Below are 23,184 nucleotides of genomic sequence, written 5' to 3' on the forward strand. Positions count from 1 at the left end.
TTTGTTTTGTTTTGTTTTTGTTTTTGCGGGTCTGTGGATAGAACCCAGGGGCATTTGACCTCCGAGCTACACCCCCTGCCCTATTTTTTATTCATTATTTTGAAACCGGGTCTCACTGAGTTGCAGAGGGCCTCACTAAGTAGCTGAGGCTGTCCGTGAACCGTGATCCTCCAGTTTCGGCCTCCCAAATGCTGGGATTACAAGCGTGCGCCACCACGCCCGGCTAGTTAGTTTGTTTTTGGTGGTGGTACTGGAGATTGAACCCACAGACATCCTACCTCTGAACTACACCCCATGGGCCCTATTTTATTTTTTAGTTTGAAACAGGGTCTCACTAAATTCCTGGAACTGCCTTTGAACCTGCAATTCTCTTGCCTCAGCCTTCCAAGTACTGGAATTAACAGGTGTGTGCCACCACACCAGCTTTATTTCAATCTTCCTGCCTCCCTAATCTCTGGGATTACATGTTTGTGCTGCCTTGCCCAGCCAGACCTCCTTTGTTTTTTTCTTTTTGGCCGTACTAGGGATTGAACCCAGAAGCATTCTTCATCCCAGCTACACTCCCATCCCTGTTTTCTTTTTTGTTTTGTTTTGTGGTAGTGGGGATGGAACCCAAGAGACCTCTACTTCCAGGCTACACCCCCAGACTTACTATTTTATTTTTTATTCTATTTGGAAACATGGTCTCACTAAGTTGCTGAGAGCTGAAGCTGCTGAGGCTGGCTTCAAACCTGCGATCCTCTGTCTCAGCATCCCAAGTACTGGGATTACAAGCGTGGGCCACCATGCCCAGCTTCCCAGCCCTATTTTTTATTTATTTTGAAACAGGGTCTCACTGAGTTGCAAAGGACCTCACTAAGCTGCAGAGGCTGGCCACAAACCTGCCATTCTCCTATCTCAGCCTCCTAAGTAACTTACTAGGATTACAAGCGTGATCCACCATGCCTGGCTTCAGACCTCCTTTAATTAATTTTTTTTTTTTTTTTTTTTTTTGGTGGTACTGGGGGTGGAACTCAGGGGCCTTCTACCTCTGGGCTCTACTCCCAGACCTATTTTATATTTTATTTGGAAACAGGGTCTCACTAAGTTGCTGAGAGCCTCACTAAGTAGCTGAGGCTGGCTTCGAACCTGCGCAATCCTCCTGGCTTCGAACCTGCGCAATCCTCCTGTCTCAGCCTCCCAAGCGCGGGGATTACAAGTGTGCGCCACCACGCCCAGCAGACCTCCTTTTAAAATGAACAGATTTGTACTTGTAGGTTCAGGTTTATAAAATGTCAGATATCAGGATGCTTCTCTAGAGCAAATACCCAAATAGTAAGAGAATCATCCAAAAATGCAAAGAACAAGGGTTTTACTTTAGGCCTAGGTGGCTGTTTGCTTGCTTTTGTTTATTTATTTTTTTGTTGTTTTTGGTTTTTGGACAGTGGTGATTTTATTGGGGATTGAATCCAGTCAGGTGCATTCTGTCTCTAAACTATTACACCCTAGTCCTTCTTCTTTTTTTCTTTTGAGATAAGTTCTTGCTAGGTTGTTGAGAGTCTTACTCTATTGCTCAGGCTGCCCTCAAACCTGTAATCCTTCTTCCTCAGCCTCTTTAAGTACTGGGATGACAATCGTGCACCACCACACCTGGCTGAGGTCTGCATGTTTATGTGAAAGCACTTCATCACTCTAAGCTATTTTGTTGTATAATGCAGGGCTAATGACCTCTTTTTTTTTTTTTTTTCCCCATAACTAGGGATTGAACCCAGGGGCATTCTAAGCTACATCCTAGGCTCTGTTTTTAACTCCTTTTTTTTTTTTTTTTTTTTTTTTTTTGTGATACTGGGGGTGGAACCCAGGGACATTCTACCTCTGAGCTACACCCCCAGCCCTATTTTTAATTTTATTTATTTATTTATTTTTTATTTTATTTATTTATTTATTGTGGGTCTGGGGATGGAATCCAGAGACATTTGACCTCCGAGCTACACCCCCTGCCCTATTTTTTATTCTTTATTTTGAAACAGAGTCTCACTGAGTTGCAGAGGGCCTCACTAAGTAGCTGAGGCTGTCTGTGAATCACGATCCTCCAGTCTCAGCCTCCCAAATACTGGGATTACAAGCGTGCGCCACCACGCCCAGCTTATTTTTTTATTTTAAAGCAGGGTCTTACCGAGTTGCAGAGGACCTCACTAAGTAGCTGAGGCTGGATTTGAACTGCAGTCTTCCTGTCTCAGCCTCCCGAATGCTAGGATTACAAGCGTGCGCCACCACACCCGGCTTATTCTTTATTTTTGAAACAGTCTCACTAAATTTCAGAGGGCCTCACGAAGTATCTGAGACTGGCCATGAGCCTGTGATCCTCCTGTCTCAGTCTCCCTAGTACTGGGATTACAAGTATGTGCCACCACGCCCGGCTGTACTGACCTCTTGAGAAGGAACACGTAGGCTGCTTGGCACCAGGAAGCCCTAGGCGCATGACAGGTCTCATTGGGTGTAAACATCTCAAACTTGACCCACATTATAGAAAGAGCAGGGCTGTGCCCAATGTTTGTATGTTTTGGGAAGAGAACCATGGATACACTTTGGGCCTGAGGCCTTCCCAGGAGCACAATGTGTAACAAGATGTGGTCCCTGCAAGAGTGTCTGCCCAGCGTTGGCAGAGCACTTGGAAACCTGCGGGGCATGGCTACCTCCTGGTTTTCATGTGGAAAGAATGGAGTAGCAGGCCTTGGATGAGAAACAGGCATTTGTCCTGACATTTAATCCTTCCTTCTCCTGCTGATCACACATGAGCTGTCCCAGGAAGCTCTGGACCAGAAGGAGAGGAACTAATTTTCCCTGAAACTATGTATAGTGTCAGTATTTATGGAAAAGAGAAAGTTGTTTCATTTCTTCCACCTAGTTTTGCAGTGTTTGTTTTTGTTTTGTTTTTGTGGTACTGGGAATGGAACCCTGGGGCGTTCTGCCTCCAAGCTACCCCCCTCCCAGCCTTATTTTTTATTCTTTTTTTTTTTTTTTTTTTTTTTTTTGGTGGTACTGGGGTGGAACCCAGAGGCTTTCTACCCCCGGGCTATACTCCCAGACCTATTTTATATTTTATTTGGAAACAGGGTCTCACTAAGTTGCTGAGAGCCACACTAAGTAGCTGAGGCTGGCTTCGAACCCGTGCGATCCTCCTGTCTCAGCCTCCCAAGCACAGGGATTACAAGCGTGCCCCACCATGCCTGGCTTTTTATTCTTTATTTTGAAACAGGGTCTTACTGAGTTGCAGAGGGCCTCACTAAGTAGCTGAGGTCATCTGCGAATCATAATCCTCCTGTCTCAGCCTCCAGAATGCTGGGATTACATGCGTGCGACCCCATAGCTGGCTGCAGTTTTTTTGTTTTTGTTTTGTTTTTGTTTTTGGTGGTACTGAGCGTGGAACCCAGGGGCTTTTCTACCTCTGGGCTATACTCCCAGACCTATTTTCTATTTTATTTGGAAACAGGGTCTCACGAAGTAGCTGAGAGCCTCACTAAGTAGCCAAGGCTGGCTTCGAACCCGTGCGATCCTCCTGTCTCCGCCTCCCAAGCGCTAGAATTATAAGCGTGCGCCACCACGGCTTGCAGTTTGTTTTTGCAACCTAATTTTTGTAATTTTTCTTTTAGTAGTGTGTGTATGTGTGTGTGTGTGTGTGTGTGTGTGTGTGTGTGTGTGTGTGTGTAAAGGTAACGTTCTTGATTTTAGAATGAATTTTATCAGATCCTAAAATAAGGCATTTGGCTTTGTCACTATAGCCATCAACCTGTAATTGCCACAGAAGCCACTATGGCTTTACAAACCCAAGCTTTTAGCCATGGCTCAGTCCTGGTATTACTAACCAGATTGCCTTTGTTCCCTCAACTCCAGTTTCTTCATTGGTAAGCTTGGCTAACCGGGTAAAATTTAAACTCTTTTTTTTTTTTTTTTTTTTTTTTTGCGGGTCTGGGGATGGAACCCAGGGGCATTTGACCTCCGAGCTATACCCCCTGCCCTATTTTTTTTTTTTTTAAACCAGGTCTCACTGAGTTGCAGAAGGCCTCACTAAGTAGCTGAGGCTGTCCGCGAACCACGATCCTCCAGATCTCAGCCTCCCAAATGCTGGGATTACAAGCATGCGCCACCACGCCCGGCTAAATTTAAACTCTTCTACTGCCAAATAAGAAAAGAATCTGCTGGGCATGGTGGCGCATGCCTGTAATCCCAGTACTTGGGAGGCTGAGACAGAAGGATCACAGGTTGAAGGTCAGCCTCAGCGACCTAGTGAGACTTTTCAGTAACCTAGCGAGACCCTGTTTCAAAATAAAAAATAAAAGATGGCTAGGGGTATAGCTCGGGGGTAGTATGCCACTGGGTTCAATTCCTCGCACCAAAAAACAAACAAAAAAAAAGAACTTCATCTGATCTGGTAACTGCATTTGAGCTGACAAACTAGTCCCGTTGGTAAAGTTCTTAGTGGCAAAGATTTCTGTTCTTTTTATCTGGAAAGTTCTAGAAGGAGTCCAGCACTGTGGCAGAAGCCTGTAATCCCAGTACTTTGGAGGCTGAGACAGGAGGATTGCAGGTTTGAGGCCAGCCTTAGCAAGTAGTGAGATCCTCAACAACTTAGCAAGACCCTTTTTCCAAATAAAAATGAAATAGGTCTGGGGGCATATCGCACAGGTAGAGTGCCTGGCTTCAATCCCCATATGCGTGCTTGCATACTCATAGAAAAGGAGGAGAGAGAGAGAAAGAAAAGAAGAAGAAAGCAGAGTGACGGCCAGGGTGTGGGTCCTTGTTCACTTTGGGGTGTGTGCAGTGGGGCTGGGCCCCCCCAGGTAATGGCAGAGCTGGGCGAGCGCACGGAACTGCTGGCGCGGCCCTGTCAGAACGAGTGGGAACTCAAGCCCTTCACTGCAGGTCACCACAACTGTGTGAACAGGTACGCCGCAGAGGAGCCGCAGACCCCGCGGGATCCCGGCCGTGACCATGACGACGAAGCCCCCTCGACCTCCTCCGGCGCGCCCGCGAGCCCCTCGGTGCCAGGTGGGTGGCTGCGTTACGGGCTCCTCCGCCCCAGTCTCACAGAAAGCGGGGACCTCGTGTCCTGCCTGCTGCCCCGTGTCCCCTGGTGTCTGCCTGGCTCCCCTTCCCCCTCAGCCAGGTCTCCTCACCTGCCCAGGAGCCACCAGCCCATTCCCGACTCGGAGGGAGTTCTAGGAGCAGATGGATGCGCTAGCGGAAAGAGCGGGGCGTGTCACGCGCGGTGACCCGGGACCCGTGAACAGATGATGTCCCGGGACTGCACGTGGTCCACGGCAGAGACGGCCGCGCCAACCCGACCCCAGCCCTCAGCGCGCACAGGCCACGGGCTCTTTGCCAAGTGTCAGTGGAGGATCTTATTTTTTTTCTTAACTAAAGATCTGCCAGGGTATTACTTTGACCCTGAAAAGAATCGCTACTTCCGCTTGCTTCCTGGGCATAACAACTGCAACCCCCTCACGAAGGAGAGCATCCAGCAAAAGGAGAAGGAAAGCAGGAGGCTGCAGCTGCTGGAGGCGGACAAGCAGAAGGTGGGCGCCACGTCTGGGCCGAAAGGACGTGCTGATGCGGCGCCCTGGGACCCTTAGCTCGGCCGCCCTGCCAGGACATGGCGATGACAGTGAGAGCGGCCAGAGAGCCTGTCCCCACCCTCCCCCCCGCTCCCAGGCTTCCTCAGTAGGCTCACCTGTCCTCCTTCCCCCGGGGACTCTCAGGAAGCAGCATGGGGTTGCTTCAGTATTATTTTAAGTAGAAAATCAGGATGTGTGGTTGGGCTGTGCATGATTTACATTGCCCCTGGCAGTCCTGAAAACAGGTTTCAACGCCGGGATGTTTTTTCGGCTGTGGGGTCCCGGCCTCCGGTCACCCTGGGTGGACACAGTGCAGACCTGAGTGTCCAGTCCCCCTCTGCACTCACCAGCCTGGCGGCTTCCCTGCCCCGTGCAGATTGCTGGGCACAGACTCCAGCCCACACGGCCTCTCATGCTGGCCTATCCTCCTGCTAAGGAAAGAGGACTTGCAGAGGACACCGCTGAATTTTTATGCATATAATTTTTCCTCACTAAGCACCTGTTTGAGCTGGGCATGGTGGTGCACGCTTGTAATCCCAGTACTTGGGAGGCTAAGACAGGAGGATCGCAGGTTCAAAGCCAGCCTCAGCAGCTTATTGAGGCTCTCAGCAACTTAGTGAGACCCTGTTTCCAAAAGAAATATGAAGTAGGTCTGGAGGTGTAGCATGGAGGTAGAAGGCCCCTAGGTTCCATCCCCAGTACCACAAAAAAAAAAAAAGCACCTGTTTCCATCTTTGTATCCTGTGAAACTAAAATATCTTGTTATCCTACAAGAAAATAAATCTTTATTCAATCTTTGAATCCTTTTTTTTTTTTAATCATAGAAAGTGGCCAGAATGGGATTTAATGCATCTTCCTTTCTACGAAAAAGCCAGCTGGGTTTTCTCAGTGCCACCAGTTATTGCCGGTAAGCTAATGTCTTATTGTTATGTTTTCTTAATGAGTGTTTTTCCTGCTTCTTATTTGCATGGTCCAAGGACCCAGCTAGGGGAAACCATGTGCTGTTCTGCAAGGAGTCTTCACGGCTGAGGGCTCCAGCTTGCAGAGCAAGGGAGAGAGGGAGGCTCCTGCAGGAGGCTAACGAGAGGAGAGGACAACAGGGCAGAAATGACTCAAGGCGGTAACCTGGCGATCCTCGAGGCAGCTTCATTCCTGTGAAATGTCTGCTGCTTTGTCTTCCCCTTCTAATGAGTTGTTACCAGGATGGGCCATTAAATGGAATGTGTACTAAACTTCTTCAAAATACTTGTGATAGCCCGGCACAGTGGCACAGGTCTGTGATCCCAGCTACTCAGGAGGCTAAGGCAGGAGGATCCTAAGTTCGAGGCCATTCTGGACAACTGAATGAGACCCTGTCTTAAAAAATAAAAAGGGAGCCAGGTGTGGTGGCGCATGCTTGAAATCCCCATGCTTGGGAGGTGGAGACAGGAGGATTGTGCAGGTTCTAAGCCAGCCTCGCTGGCTTAAGAGACCCTGTTTCCAAATAAAAATATAAAATTGGTCTGGGAGTGTAGCCCGGAGGTAGAAGGGTTTCCAGGAACCCTGGTACCACCAAAAAAATTAAAAATTAAAAATTAAATGGGCTAGGGTGTAGCTCAGTGGTGGAGTGCATACCTACCATGTGTAAGTGCCTGCGTTCAATCTTCACTATTGCAAACAAAATTTGTGATATCTGATAGAATTCTAAATACTTCTATTTCCTGAAGAAGAATCCGAGGCTGAGTGCAGTTTTTTGCTTAAGGTAAAGCTAGGAAGGCGGGACCTGTCTGGCTCTGTCACCCAAGTTCCCAGTGCTGTGTTCTGCGGCCTTCTGCCTGCTTTGAGGTATCCTTCTGGAGCACAGTCCTCTCATCGTGGACCAGTGTCTCCTTTGGGTTTGAGACAGGCAAAGGCAAACCTTGCTTCCCCTCCTGCCTGGAAGACGTCTTCTGTGTGTAGTGGAGAGGTAGCCGTGCTGGGGAGAGAGGAAGGGGGAAGGAAGGCCGGCTCTTCTCGTCCGCTCTGTGCGCTGCAGCTGGTGGTCCATCTCTCAGGCGAGTCTCACCACCCGAAGAGAAGGAGTTGGACTAATAACCGGAAGCGGCTCTCTTGTTGATTCTGCGGAGGGCTACCCAGTTCTGTGGTTTAGTTTTCATGAGTATTCTCCATGGAAGCTAAAATCAAGACTATCAGGAAAGTTGTTGAACATCATTGCTAAGAAGTAATGTGGGGGGTGAGAAAGGGCAGGAGCTGCAGAGTCGCCCTTTTTTTTCCTTTTCTTTTCTTTTGAGGTTCTGGGAATGGGACCCAGGGACATTCCACCTCTCACCCTCAGCCATTTTTGTGATGGTGGTGGTGTTCTTTTGCAGTACCGAGGATGGAGCCCAGGGGCATTCTACCTCCGAGCTACACCCCCATCCCTAGTTTTTATTTTTTATTTTGAAACAAGATCTCACTGAGTTGCAAAGGACCTCGCTAAGTAGCTGAGGCTGTCCGCATCCCGTGATCCTCCGATTCCAGCCTCCTGAATGCTGGGATCACAAGCCTGCGCCACCACGCCCGGCCTAGGGTTTTCTGTTTTTAAATTGGGTCTCCCTGGGTTGTTGAGAGTCTCACTGCATTACTGAATTTGGTCTGGAGCTTGTGATACTCCTGTCTCAGCCTCCCAAGTACTGGAATTACAGGAATAATGTGCTACCATACCCATCGTAAGTAGCTGAGATGGTCCACAGACCACAATCCTCCTGTCTCGGCCTCCCAAATTCTGCGATTACAAGCATGTGCCACCATGCCCAGCTTAGTCACCATTTTTTTTAATGTGTATGTGGTACTGGAGATGGAACCCAGAGGGATTCTACCTCTGAGCTATGTTCCCGGCCCCTATTTATTTATTTATTTATTTATTTATTTATTTATTTATTGTGTGTGTGTGTGTGTGAGAGAGAGAGAGAGAGAGAGAGAGAGAGAGAGAGAGAGAGAGAGAGAGATATACTGGGCATGGAACCCAGGGGCTTTCTACCTCCGGGATACACTCCCAGACTAATTTTTTTTGTTTGTTTGTTTGTTTGTTTGTTTGGAAACAGGGTCTCACTAAGTTGCTGTGGGCCTCACTAAGTAGCTGAGGCTGGCTTCAAACCTGCGCCAGACTCCTAAGTGTTGGGATTACAAGCGTGCACCACAACGCCCGGCTTAATTTTTTATTTTAAAACAGGATTTTGTTGGGCCTGGTGGTGCACGCTTGTAATCCCTACATTTGGGAGGCTGAGATAGGGGATCGCAAAGGTTTGAAGCCAGCTTCAGCTACTTAGTGAGGCTCTCAGCAACTTAGTGAGACCCTGTTTCCAAATAAAATATAAAAATAGGTCTGGGAGTATAGCCCAGAAGTGAAAGCCTCTGAGTTCCACCTCCAGTACCAAAAAAAAAAAAAGGATTTCACTAAATTGCTGAGTCTGGCCTCAAAGCTGTGATCCTCCTGTCTCAGACACTCAAGTGCTGGGTTGGATTACAGGTAGATTGTTTTCTTTTTCTTTTCCTCATTCATTCATTCATTCATTCATTCATTTTTGAAACTGGATCTCTTTATGTTGCCCAGGCTTCTCTCAAACTCCCGGAGTTAAGCCATCCTCCTGTCTCAGTGCCCTGAGTAACTGACCAAGGTGCACGCCGCTGCGCCCGCCTCCCCATGCCTTGGTGGGTGACTAGCTGTGGCCTTCATGCCCTCCCTGCACCTCTGTTTCCTCTGTAGCTTAGCCCACGAGCTGCGAGTGAGCTGCATGGAGAGGAGAGCCGTGCAGATCGAGAGCTCAGACCCCTCTGCTTTGGCAAGCGACCGGTTTAACCTCATCCTGGTGAGTGGGAAGGCGCTATCTGTGGATGCTGGGGTGTGGCTCCCTGTCCTGGAGTCAGTGGCCCAGGCCTGGGCGCCTGGGTCCCTGGGCTGACACGGGCACGCCCCAGTCACATCATTTATAGACCTTGACTGGAAGCCAAGACCACCAGTTAGAACCTGGGGAGCTAGAGGGTTCCCTGCAAATGAAGGAGCCTCCCCTCCCCATGGCCCACATGGAAGCATGGCCTGCCTGGGAAACCCTGTCCTTCCTGAGGCCGGGGGAAAGCCAGAAGAGTAGGAGGAGAAGCCCCTTGAGATGCTGGGCCGGGAGTGCTGGTGCCCCCGTAACCTCAGTACGGGGAGGCGGAAGCAGGGGGATCGCAGGTTCCAGGCCAGCCTCGGCAAGTTAGCAAGACCCTGTCTCAATCCCACCCCGCCCACTGTGCAAAATAAATAAATAACCCAAAGTGCCCTGCAGGTGGGACTGGAGCTAAGCCTTGAGGTGAGCTGGAAGCTTAGTTCTGGGTCCTCTGGTCCCAGGGAGCAGAGGTCCTACCTCACCTAAGGGGTGTTGAGGATAGGGTCACGACTCTGCGGTGGCTTTGTAATTGGTGTGTGTGTTGGGGGGAGTTCAGTTTTACCTGAATCAGCAGAGGATCTTTATGTAGTGGGTTCCCCTCTGGAGCCCCTTCTCTGGGGTAAACCTGGTGGAAATGGGGGTCACTGGTTTGTGGAATCTGGTGCTACACCCATACCGCCCGTTATGCCGGAGCATCCTCATGAGGACACACGGCCTCGCCTTTCATCCCAGCGACCTTCCCCATCACCCAGCATCACGGCTGAGCGTGGCTGGTGTGAGCAAAGGGCAGGGAAGCCCCAGAGAGCAACTCTCAGATCAGTAATGTTTCTTTTCGTGTTGGTGATCATGGTGCGTGTATAATAGGAATTCAGTTTCATTTCCTCCCTTGCCCACTAACAGTTATAACTAGCATTTTCCACATCTCTATGTGGCTTTGTGGCTTTATTTATTTATTTATTTATTTGTTTATTATTTTGTGGGACTGGGGATTGAACTTAGGAGCATTCTACCTCTGAGCTACACGCCCAGCCCTATTTTTTATTTTGAAACAGACTCTCAGTGAGTTGCAAAGGGCCTGAGGCTGTCCGCAAACCACGATCCTCCTGTCTCAGCCTCCCAAATGCTGGGATAACAAGCGTGTGTTACATGCCCAGCTTTCTATGTGGCTTTCATGGCACCCACATTGTATGTTACTCTGGGCTGATGTTAGGACTCTTCAAACCCAATTCGGGGTGGGGGGCACTTACTGCAGCCAGGGGTGTCATGTCAGTTCTGGCCATGCCTCTCCCTGCATTCCTTTATTTATTTATTTATTTATTTATTTATTTATTTATTTATTGTGGCACTGAAGTAGGAACACAGGGGTATTCTACCTCCAAGCGACACCCTCAGTTCTATTTTTTATATTTATTTATTTATTTATTTATTTATTTATTTTTGTGGTACTGGGAATGGAACCCAGGGGCTTTCTACCTCTGGGCTATACTCCCAGACCTATTTTATACTTTTATTTGGAAACAGGGTCTCACTAAGTTGCTGAGAGCTTCACTAAGTAGCTGAGGCTGGCTTTGAACCTGCGCAATCCTGTCTCAGCCCCTCAAGCACAGGGATTACAAGCATGCGCCACCACGCCCGGCTTTTATTCTTTATTTTGAAACAGGGTCTCAATGAGTTGCAAAGGGCCTCACTGAGCAGTAGCTGAGGCTGTCCTCAAACCGTGACCCTCCTTTCTCAGCCTCCCAAATGCTGGGATTACAAGCATGCACCACCATGCCTGGCTCCTGCATTCCATTACCTGCTCCTGAATGGCTGGCCAGTCCCTGTGAGCTCTGCCCAGAGATCACTGCACTGAGGGGACCAGTGTCAGGTCTTCTCCACACTCCCTCATGAAGACGAGTCATCAGCAGAGCATGGGGTCCAGGAGAGACAGGAAGGCTTAGGCAGCCCGCTGGCTCTGCCTGGGAGGTCACCTGCAGCCCACTTCTCTCCTGCAGGCGGATACCAACAGCAGCCGGCTTTTCACAGTGAAGGATGTCAAAGTTGGAGGCTCCAAATACGGGATCATCAACCTGCAGGGTCTGACGAGCCCCACGCTCAAAGCACACATGCATGAGAACCTCTACTTCACCAACCGGAAGGTATGGCGACCCCTTCCCCAGCCTCACAGTCCACCTTTTCTTTGGGCCCAGGGGCACTGCAGTAGTTGTCCAAATTCAGAGAGGACAGAAGAACTTCGTGAAGAAGACAGGGCATAGTTATCTCTTTTTTTTTGCGGGTCTGGGGATGGAACCCCAGAGGCATTTGACCTCCTAGCTACACCGCCTGCCCAGTTTTTTATTCTTTATTTTGAAACAGGGTCTCACTGAGTTGCGAAGGGCCTCACTAAATAGCTAAGGCTATCCGTGAACCACAATCCTCCGGTCTCAGCCTCCCAAATGCTGGGATTACAAGCGTGTGCCACTACACCCGGCTAGTTACCTCATTTTCCTGAAGGAGAAATAGATTTGGAGCTGGGAGTGGTGGCACACTTGGGAGGCTGAGACAGGAGGATCGCAGCCAGCCTCAGCTACTCAGTGAGGCCCTCCACAACTTAGTGAGACCCTGTTTAAAAATAAAAAAATACAAAATAGGGCTGGGAGGTATAGCTCAGAGGTAGAATGCCTCTGGGTTCAATCCCCAGTACCACAAAACAACAACAACAACAAAACAGATTTGGGTTCTCCAAACCCACAGGGGAGAAGGGCCCAGGAGCTTGTGTGTTGGAAGAAAAACTTAGCATGGATGGCTGGGCGGGGTGGAGGTAGCACTGCTTTGACTGGTCCTAAGGATGTTCCCTGCAGGAGCGTTGAGCTGATCTGAAGGAGCAGAGGTCCTGAGACTTGGGCTGCAGTGACTGTGGCCTGGATAGGAGAGTTCTCCATGCCCGTGCCAACACGTCAGTCAGCTAAGATGGACTGGGAGGTGTTTTGTTTTGTTTTGTTTTGTTTTTTATGGTGCTGAGGATTGAACTCAGGGCCATTCTACCTTCGAGCTACACCCCCAACCTATTTTTTATTCTTTATTTTGAAACAAGGTCTCACTAAGTTGTGGAGGGCCTCACTAAGTAGCTGAGGCTAGTCACGAACCAGCGATGCTCCTGTCTCAGCCTCCCAAGTTCACTGAAATTTAAATAAATATAAGCCAATCACGATCCAGGGGCTACCTTTAAGTTACAGTGGGTTGTTGCTACATCTGTAAGAAGCTGTGGCGTTTTGTTTGGCTCTGTTGGGACATGAGCCTCAAGAGACGAGTACCAGTTGCAAGTGGCTTTGGGGTGAAGTTAAATGGTACCCGGCAGAGCTAGGTTGTCCCCTGCTATTGGTTGCTTTTGTTTTTGTTTTTGGTACTGGAGATTGAACCCAGAGGCATTCTACCTCCAAGTTATACCCCCAACCCAATTTCATTTCTTATTTTGAAGCAGGGTCTCACTAAGTTGCTGAGAGCCTCACTAAGTTGCCGAGACTAACTTTGAACCTGTGATCTTCCTGTCTCAGCCTCCCAAGTACTGGGATTCCAAGTGAATTCCGCCCCAGTTCAGAGAGCACGCTCTATCCTTTGTGGGACCCATGCTGATGGGGAAAGATGGTGGCTTTACTTCCTTCCTGTGCCCCTGAGGCCCGACATGGCAGGTCAGGGAGCTGCCCTGTCCTCAGAATGCTTGCCCAAGCCCATTTTAAGAGGAACAAGACCTAAAGAGACAAGTTGCTCTATAAGAAACCATTGTCCATTCCTCTCCGTGAGCCGCAGTCACACCCCTCTCCCTCTTGCTGTGCTTCCAGGTGAACTCTGTGTGCTGGGCCTCACTGAATCACCTGGATTCCCACATTCTGTATCCTTTGGCAGGTGAAGAGGTTTGGTGGGCAGCTACGCCGGGATGTGGGCCTGGGTGGGATGGCACCTTGGTGGCAGAGGGCTGGGCCGTTCTGCCATTTCTGTTTTCGGAAGAAAACATGCACCAGGGGAGATGGCAAGGACTCCCGTTCAGCAGAAAGCAGTCAAGGCCATCGATAGCTGTTCATGTGGGGTTGTGTCGATGGCCCTGTGTACAGACGCGGTCCTGGAACTTCTCATCTAAGTGTCAGAGGTAACCAAGGTGATCTGGCTCCAGAGCCCACGGTGCCTCTGGTGTGTGGCTTCAGGTTTTGTGGTCACTAGACAGACCCAGCCTCTGTGCCACAGAGCCAGTGCTTTGGCAGAGCCTCAGGAAGGAGCCTGGTCCTCCTTGGGTCAAGGAGGACAGCAGTGGTTCTTAGGGGTGGAAGTCCTCCCAGGGGGCTGAGGATGGGGTCATAGAAGGGGTTCCTAGGCATTGGACAGGCCCACGGACAGCCTTCTTTTAGAGCACTCCTCGATCTGGACTGCTTCCCCCAGAGCTGCCAGCCTCGGTGTCCGGAGCATAGTAGTGTGATGATGTGATGCCCAGCCTCCCCCGTACCCCGGCAGCTGTTGATGCTGCATAGGAGTTGTCTGACCCAAAGCCATGTGTTCCTGATGCTTGTCCTTGGTTCCCATCCATAAACCAAAAGGTGCTCTTGATCCTGTTCCCTGTCATTGGGCTTAACACCTGCTTCACGAGTGGTCATGAGACCATTGTTAGCCTCTGAGCATGCTCTTTGCGCAGTTTGGGCACATCATTAGTCCTAAACAAATGACAGCTGAATTAGAACCTTTCTTTTTTAATTTGCTTCACCATGCCTAGTTTATTCTTTATTTTGAAACACGGTCTCACTGAATTGCAAAGGATCTCATTAGCTGGGCGTGGTGGCGCACGCTTGTAATCCCTGTGCTTGGGAGGCAGAGACAGGAGGATCACGCAGGTTTGAAGCCAGATGCGCTGGCTTAAGAGACCCTGTTTCCAAAAATAAAGTATAAAAAAAATAGGTCTGGGAGTGTAGCCCGGAGGTAGAGGGGCTTCCAGGAACCCCAGTACCACCAAATAAATAAATAAATAAATAAATAAATAAATAAAAACCCAAAGGGGTCTCATTAAGCAGCTGAAGCTGTCTGTGCACCAAATGCCTCCCAAATGCTGGGATTACAAGTGTGTGCCACCACACCCGGCTCAATGTTTTATGTTTTCTGATGAGTCATATATGTGTGTCTATCAGCCAACATCTGTTAAGCACATACAATCCCTTTGCATGGTACAGGAGACAGGCACCTCAACAGTACCATGCAAGGTACCCAGTCTGTGAGAAGGGTTGGACGTGATAGTGATGCAAGTGTTGCCTGCCGGATACCCACACGGGAGGCAAGGACGGGAGCCCCCAGCAGAAGGGGAGTCAGGAGAGGTGTTGGCATGCTTGCAGCAGTTTGCTGTTCCAGGCTGTCTCTGCTGAGGCTGTGCTTCCCAAGACCGAATCCTCAGAGCTGGGGTGCCCTCAGATGACTGCAATTGTGGAGTCCCTTTTTAAGATTCCTTTGGGAACACTGTGGTGTGCAGGCTGGTGAGGGTGAGACTGGAAGAGGGCGGTGGTGAGGGTGTGAGCTGCTGCAGCAGGCAGGCCTGGAGGAGAGGATGTGAGCCTAAGAGAAACCTAGGTGCCAGCCAGAGGATCCGGTAGAGAAGGTGCCAGGAACAACTCCAAGAATGCTATGCTGGAGGCCAAGACGGAGCATTGCAACGAGAAGCTGGGCTGAAGCCGGGCATGGTGGTGCGGGCGTGGTGGCGCAGGCTTGTAATCCCAGCATTTGAGAGGCTGAGACCGGAGATATCTTGGTTTGCGGACAGCCTCAGCTATTTAGTGAGGCCCTCTGCAACTCAGTGAGACCCTGTTTCAAAATAAAGAATAAAAAAAAAAATAGGGGTGGGGGTGTGGCTCAGAGATAGAATTCCCCTGGGTTCCATCCCCAGTACTGCAAAAAAAGAAAAAAAAGAAAGAAAAAAAAAGCTGGGCATGGTGGCACACGCTTGTTAATCCCAGTGCTTGGGAGGCTGAGACAGGAGGATTGCACGGGTTCAAAGCCAGCCTCGGCTACTTAGTGAGGTTTTCAGCAACTTAGTGAGACCCTGTTTCCAAAAAAAGTATAAAATAGGTCTGGGAGTATAGCCCCGAGGTAGAAAAGCCCCTGGGTTCCATCCCCAGTACCACCAAAAAAAAAAAAAAAAGTTTGGCTGTGTGGCCACAGGGCAGGACTTGAATGCTTCCACCAGAAGTATCAACAGGGGGCGCTCTAGGAGACAGTAGAGATTGGAAAGTTGGTGCAGATATTCTATGGTGCCTCTTACATGTGTTGTAAAAGCATAAGCTATACTTTAATATCATCCACAGATAACGTGTGGAAGTTTTACAGCGCAGCATAGAACTCACACCATTCTGAGAACAGCGGTTCTCTCTGGGTGAGGGAGAAGGAGAATTGGACCGGGGAGGGGTTAAAAAGGGCTTTTCACGATATTTGTGACATTTTACTGCTTTAAGAAAGCCTAAAGATGCCGGGCGTGCTGGCATACGCTTATAATCCCCGCGCTTGTGGGGCGGAGACAGGAGGATCGCGTTGGTTCGAAGCCAGGATCGCTGGCTTAAGAGAACTTGTTTCCAAATAAAAAATATAAAATGGGTCTGGGAGTGTAGCCCGGAGGAAGAAGGGTTTCCAAGAACCCCAATACCACCAAAAAAAGAAAAGAAAAAAAAAGCCTAAAGCTGCTGCACGCTTGTGGCGCATGCTTGTAGTCCCCGTACTTGGGAGGCTGAGACAAAAGGATTATGCAGGTTCGAAGCCAGCCTCAGCTACGTAGTGAGGCTCTCAGCAACTTAGTGAGACTCTTTTCCAAGTAAAATATAAAATAGGTCTGGCAGTATAGCCTGGAGGTAGAAAGCCCCTGGGTTCAATCCCTGGTGCCACAAAGAAAGTAAAGAATAAAAATAGGGCTGAGAGTGTAAATCAGAGGTAGAATGCCCCTGGGTTCCATCTCCATTGCCACAAAAAAAAAAAAAAAAAAAAAAAAAAAGCCTGAAGCTAAATATGGAAAATGTAAAGGTGTTAGGTCTGGGCAATGGGTGTCGGTCTGTGTCCTACTTTGTGTGTTTTATAATTTCTCGAAGGGTACTGCTGCCCATCTGTCTCCCAGCAGAGAGCCTTGTACCTGACTGTCCTTAACAGCTCTTTCCAGGCTGTGCCTCATGGGACTCACAGAGACGCCAGGCTGTGCCACGCTGCTCCCGGCATCGCTGTTCATCAGTAACCACCCAGGTACAGGGTCCCTTCCCTTGGAATAAACCATGCTCCGAAGGAGGTCTCTGCCCTCTGGAGTTGCCTGGAGGCCCCGAGAGGAGGTCGGAAGCAGAGACTGGAGGAGCCCAGATTGGATCGCGGGCTAGGGACACTGCAGCACAAGGGAGTGCTCAGTCTGTCCCAGGATCTGTACAAGGTGCACATGCATGTACAGTGTTTCCTGCTTTTTACCCCTCTGGGTCATTTCAGAGCCAGGCACGGTGGCACACGCTTGTAGTCCCAGTACTTGGGAGGCTGAGACACTGAGAAGGATCGCAGGTTGGCGGCCAGCCTCAGCTACTTAGTGAGGCCCTTGCAACTTAGCGAGACTGCTTCAAAATGAAGAATAATAAAATTGGGCTGGAGTATAATTTGGAGGTAGAATGCCCCTGGGTTCCATCCCCAGTACTGCAAAAACAAACGAGAGCCAGAGGAGAGTTAAAGCGTGTGACCAGTGCAAGGCGTCACAGCATTGGCTTGGGCTGCCTGCGCCTACCATTCAGAAGACGTCTCTTAAGCTTCTCCTGTGGGGCAGGCATCACTGGGGATACTTACATCCTGTCGAGCGAAGGCAGTTTGGCTACTTATACTCCTGGCAGCAATAGGGGTATACTAAGTTTTCAGCCTTTCAGAGAATTAGGACCAGCCACTGAGCATGCAGGCTTTGGGCAGACCTGGCAGGAATCCCGGCCCTGCCTTACCCACTCGAACAGATTGCCTAGCCCTGGAAAGTAAAGCCCACACCTGCATCATCCTGCCATCTGTGGAGGTTCAGACGAGGCCGCGCATGCTGAGCCCAGTGCCTGGCACTTCACCACACAACAAGCTTAGGAGGCAGGAAAGCGTCTTATCGCCACCGTACAGGCGAGGAAATGGAGGCAGAGAGGGTCAGAATTTGCCTCACAAAATCATTTTTAGTGCTAGAAGTCAAAGTGGCATTCCCTGTGGCAAAGAGCTGGGATGAGGGTAGCGATTGGGAAGGAGGTGAAGGAGGCTTCCCGGGTACTAGAATGTTTTATTTTTTAACTTGGGTGGTGAGCACATGGCTGATTGATTTTATGATGACTCATGAAACTTTGGCCTTACAATCTGTGCCCTTCCTGTGTGTTTTATCAACGCTTATGTATTTTGATTTTGTTTTTTTGTTTGTTTGTTGGCACTGGGGATTGAACCTGGGTGCATTCTACCTCCAAGCTACACCCCAGCCTTTTTTATTTTGAAACAGGATCTCACTAAGTTGCTGGGAACCTGCAATTCTCCTGTCTCAGCCTCCCAAGTACTGGGATTATAGGTGTGCGCCAGCATACCTAGCTGCAGATGTTTATATTTAAAATGTTTCACTTGAAAAAAGCTGGGTGTGGTGGCACATGTTCATAATCCCAGCATTTAGGAGGCTGAGACAGGAGGATCACGGTTTGAGGACAGCCTTAGCTACTTAGTGAGGCCCTTTGCAACTCAGTGAGCCCCTGATTCAAAATAAAGAATAGAAAAATAAGGCTGGATGTGTTGCTTGGAAGTAGAATGCCCCTGGATTCCCTTCCCAGTACTAAACAACAACAACAAAAAAAAAATGATGTTTCACTTGAGTGCACACAACTTACAGTGTGATCTGGGATTGAAACACCTTCCCTGTGACACCACTGCCTCCCTGACAGCTACAGAACTGTGCGTTCCTCGGCCTTTAGCCAGCCCCCCAGCAGAGTCTCTTGTAGTTACCACAAAACCCAGAAGTGGGCCAGGCTGCACCCCTTGTTCTGTTCTCTGTTGTGGTGACTCAATGCCATAGGCTGGGTGGCTGCTGGGTTTACAGTTCTGAAGGCTGGGGAGTCCACGAGCACGTGCCTGGGGGGCGAGGGCCTCCCTGCTGCATCCCGTGACCTCTCTAGCCCTAATTCCTTCCCAGAGGCCCTGCCTCAGATGCCATCAACATGACTCTGGAGATACATTTCCATATGAACTCTATACACCCAGGCTGTGGCAGACCCTCTGAGCAGCTCTCCGCAGCTCTGGCGGCCCCAGCCTGGCGACATGGAGGGACCTCTGGGCCTGGCGGACAGCCGTGCTTTGCCTCCTCTGTCCCCCTCAGCAGGTGCAGACCAGCCAGGCATGCTCTGCAGCTTCCGGATCCCTGGAGCCTGGTCTTGTGCGTGGTCGCTGAACGTCCAGGCAAATGACTGCTTCAGTACCGGTGAGCCATGGCCGCCTCCCCCGCGCCCAGAGTGGAGGATTTAACAGACCCTCACTCCAACCAGCAGTGGCCCTCCCAGGCTACCGTCCTTCCAGCATTCTCTGTCTTCCAGGTTTGTCCCGGCGAGTACTCTTGACCAACGTGGTGACGGGACATCGGCAGTCGTATGGGACCAACAGCGATGTCTTGGCCCAGAAGTTTGCTGTCACGGTTGGTTGATTAGGAAGGGCGCCACAGGAAGATTCCTCACAGTAGAAAGTTTACTGGAGTAAAATTGGATTTCTGGGCGTAGCATCTAGTCCTTCATTATAAGGAGAATAGGACATCAGAAAGCATTAATGGCTTACTTTGTGACTGTGTCTGAGCTGAGTGAAAGTTGGCCTGCTAAGCTGCCCTTAACCACTTCCCTGTTTAAATGAATTGTTAGCAGTTCCTGAGTATTTGGATTAGCCAGCAGGACAAAATTTTTTTTATTTTTAATCTGGGGATAGAACCCAGGGGCATTTGACCTCCGAGCTATACCCCCTGCCCTATTTTTTATTCTTTATTTTGAAACAGGGTCTCACTGAGTCGCAAAGGGCCTCACTAAGTAGCTGAGGCTGTCTGCAAACTGCAGTCCTCCGGTCTCAGCTTCCCGAATGCTGGGATTAAAAGAGTGCGCCAACATGCCCGGCTAGGACGAATCATTTTTAAAATGCACGCTCCTGGCCGGGTGTGGTGGCGCACCCTTATAATCCCCGCGCTGGGAGGCTGAGAGAGGAGATTGCACAGGCTCAAAGCCAGCCTCCAATACTTAATGAGGCTCTCAGTAACTCCCTGTTTCCAAATAAAATATAAAATAGGTCTGGGAGTATAGCCTGGAGGTAGAAAGCCCCTGGGTTCCACCCTCATAACCACAAAAAAAAAAAAAAAAAAAAAAAGCACACCCCTGTAATCCCAGAACCTGGGAGGCTGAGACAGAAGGATCACAAGTTCAAGGCTTCGAAGACTTGCCCTGTAGAAAATGCCCATTGCTGCCGGGCGTGGTGGTCCATGCCTATAATCCTAGTACTTGGGAGGCTGAGACAGGAGGATCGCAGCACAGGATCTCAGACATCCTCAGCAAGTAGTGAAATTCTCACCAACCTAGCAATATCCTATTTCAAAATAAAAATAAAATAGGGCTGGAGGAATAGCTCAGAGGTGAAATGCCCCTGGGTTCAATCACAAGTACCACACACAAAAAAGAGAATGCCATTGTTCTTTAAAGATCTGGAGAAGGAAGTCTGCTGACCTGTTTCAAGCAGGAAGCTCAGCGTCAATCATTCAGAACTCAGCTGTCTCCCTGTGCACCGCTCGCCTCTCCCAGGTTCTGCTCTCCAAGTCCAAAGACCTTGCTAGAGATAGGGTGCTATACTTAGGCTTCAGAAATAAGAGAAGCCCAAGGGCAGAGTGGGGCCACCTGCCGCAGCCCTGGGTTCCCCACAAGAACAACACTGGAGATGTGGGGTCTGGTTCTTGTGTACTTACAAGGACTTTTTATTTATTTATTTATTTATTGGCAGTACTGGGGATGGAATCCAGGAGCATTCTACCTTCAAGCTCCACCCCCAGCCCTATTTTTTATTCTTTATTTTGAAACAGGTCTCACGGAGTTGCAAAGGGTCTAAGAGCTGAGGCTGTCCACGAACCTTGATCCTCCTGTCTCAGCCTCCCAAATGCTGGGATTACAAGTGTGCACCACCACGCCTGGCTCACAAGGACTTACTCTTAACTCCACTGAGACCCAGACCCCCACAACACCAGGGTCTGGGATGGAGGCGAGAGGGGTCAGACCAGGAAGTCCCCTTCCCTGCCTGGGGGCTGTTGCAGCCAGACCCCGAGCAGTCTCTGTCCACAGAGTCCTTTGCTGTTCAATGGCTGTCGCTCCGGGGAGATCTTTTCCATTGATCTGCGTTCTCGAAGCCAAGGCAAGGGCTGGAAGGCCACACGCCTGTTCCACGACTCAGCAGTGACCTCTGTGCAAATCCTCCAGGAAGAGCAATACCTGATGGCGTCAGACATGGCTGGAAAGGTGGGGACACAGACATCCTGGAGCCCAGGTCCCTGCCAAACAAAGGGGTCCTGTAGAAGAGGCGCTGGTACCAGGGCATCAGGCAGGGGATTATAGGCTCTCCCTGGGAGCCCCCCCACCTCGGAGGTGGCCTAAACAGAGGTGAAAGAGGGTCTATGGCTACTTGACTTCGACGGCCTTGGGGCTCAGAAGGCAGACTTGTAGATGCCTCTTCATAACCTGCGGAGGCCACCTGGCCCTGCCTGGCTCGTGCGTTCGCTCGTGTGCCTGCCGCACCCTCCCTATTGATGCCTTGTACTTCTTCCCACAGATTAAGATGTGGGACCTGAGGGCCACCAAGTGTGTAAGGCAGTACGAAGGCCACGTGAACGAGTACGCCTACCTTCCTCTGCACGTACACGAGGAAGAAGGAATCCTGGTGGCAGGTACTTGGGGAAGGGGGATTCCACCCCATCAAGTAATATCACTTAGGGCCCGGGCAACAGAAGCATCAGAGAAAGAATGTACTCAAAATCAGGACTGATGAATGGGAACTGTGGACAATTGGATGGGAGGCTAGAAGGGAAGTGGGATTGATTTCGGGAGCATCAGTGTCAACAGCAGATGGATAGCCCTCTCTCCGTGGGCAGGAGGCAGTGAGACATGGCAGCAGGGGGACCTCGGTTTGGAGCGCAAGGCTGGTCAGCAGGTCAGCAGCATCCCACCGTGCACAGTCTTGCCTAAAATGTGCTCCCTTTCTGGGCACATAGAAACCAGGGTAAAAGAAACCAAGGGCATTGTAAAGTAACCAGTTCCTGTTCCCTTAACAACATCCTCAATCTGTAGGATGGGAGCAGCTATCTAGCTACTAAGCCCCCCTTGAATGGACTTATAATCGATTACAGATCATACTGTTTGGGGGCCATAAAATACGATGGCAGAGAGTGTTTGTTTTTTGGTTTTTTTTTTGGTGGTACTGGGGGTGGAACCCAGAGGCTTTCTACCTCCAGGCTATCCTCCCAGACCTATTTGATAAGTTATTTGGAAACAGGGTCTCACTAAGTTGCTGAGAGCCTTACTTAGTAGCTGAGGCTGGCTTCGAACCTGTGTGATCCTGACTCAGCCTCCCAAGCGCGGGGATTACAAGCGTGCACCACCATGCCCGACTCTAAAATCTTATTTACTCATATTTGAACCAGGGGTGCTCTATCACTGAGCTGCGTCCCCAACCTCTTCCCCCCTTTTTTGAGACAGTGTCTCTCACCAAGTTGCCCAGTCTGGCCTTGAACTTGCCATCCTCTGCCTCAGTAGCTGGGATTACAGGAGTGGGCCTCTGCATGCAGCTCGTGATTTTTATTTTAAAACTCATATTAGCAGTGTAAATATGTTTCGTGAACGAGTTTGTGTTTTGGCTCACAGGAAAGCGCCTTTGGCCCTGATGAACCTTAAGCTCTCCTTTGCATTCTCGCTAACTTGCCGTGTGTCTTCTCTCTCAGTGGGCCAGGACTGCTACACGAGAATCTGGAGCCTCCACGATGCCCGCCTGCTCAGGACCATACCTTCCCCATGCCCTGCTTCCAAGGCCGACATTCCCAGCGTGGCCTTCTCGGGCCGGCTGGGAGGCCTGCGGGGGGCGCCCGGGCTGCTGATGGCCGTGCAGCAGGACCTCTTTTGCTTCACCTACAGCTAACTGCAGGGGGGCGGGCTTGACTAAAGGAGTGGAGTGGCTCGTTTCCGTTTTGAATGAGGACATGTTAAGTGATGCTCAGTTGCACAAACTGCATCTTTCCAGCTGCTGGGGGCAAGGTGCTAAGTGTTTGACATGAAGACCCTTTAGTAAAGCTGTTGCAGTTAAATTGTGGGCTCAGAGAGCTTTAAAGTCCTTTTCATAAAAGGTACTTCCTTCCTTTTCTTGAATTTCTCAAAATAGTCCCCGCCCTCCCCTTTGTGTGTGTGTGCTACTGGGGATCAAACCCAGCACTTCGCTGCCACTGAGCTATACCTTGGCCCTATTTTATCTTTTATTTTGAAACAGGTCTCTAGCCAGGTGTGGTGGCACATGCTTGTAATCCCTGCGCTTGGGAGGCTGAGACAGGAGGATTGAGCAGGTTCAAAGCCAGCCTCAGCTACTTAGTGAGGTTCCAGCAACTTAGTGAGACCCTGTTTCCAAATAAAATATAAAATGGGTCTGGGCGTGTAGCCCAGAGAAGGTCCCTGGGTTCCATTCTCAGT

General features: G+C 49.9%; 1 protein-coding gene across 1 annotated transcript; it reads left to right on the plus strand.

Moving 5' to 3' along the window:
- Window positions 1-9,368: 9,368 nt before the first annotated feature.
- Window positions 9,369-22,642, plus strand: DCAF4 (DDB1 and CUL4 associated factor 4; the record flags this gene model as incomplete). The annotated part of the gene is made up of 9 exons (XM_080706980.1): window positions 9,369-9,421; window positions 11,476-11,619; window positions 13,300-13,349; window positions 16,632-16,711; window positions 18,819-18,920; window positions 19,033-19,130; window positions 20,800-20,973; window positions 21,284-21,398; window positions 22,449-22,642. The coding sequence occupies exons 2-9, from the start codon at window positions 11,587-11,589 to the stop codon at window positions 22,640-22,642; spliced, it is 846 nt and encodes a 281-aa protein (XP_080563106.1). The 5' UTR covers window positions 9,369-9,421; window positions 11,476-11,586.
- Between the last annotated feature and the right edge of the window lie 542 nt (window positions 22,643-23,184).

This window comes from Muscardinus avellanarius (genome assembly GCF_963383645.1).
Source record: "Muscardinus avellanarius genome assembly, chromosome: 12".
In the NCBI taxonomy this organism is placed as follows: Eukaryota; Metazoa; Chordata; class Mammalia; order Rodentia; family Gliridae; genus Muscardinus; species Muscardinus avellanarius.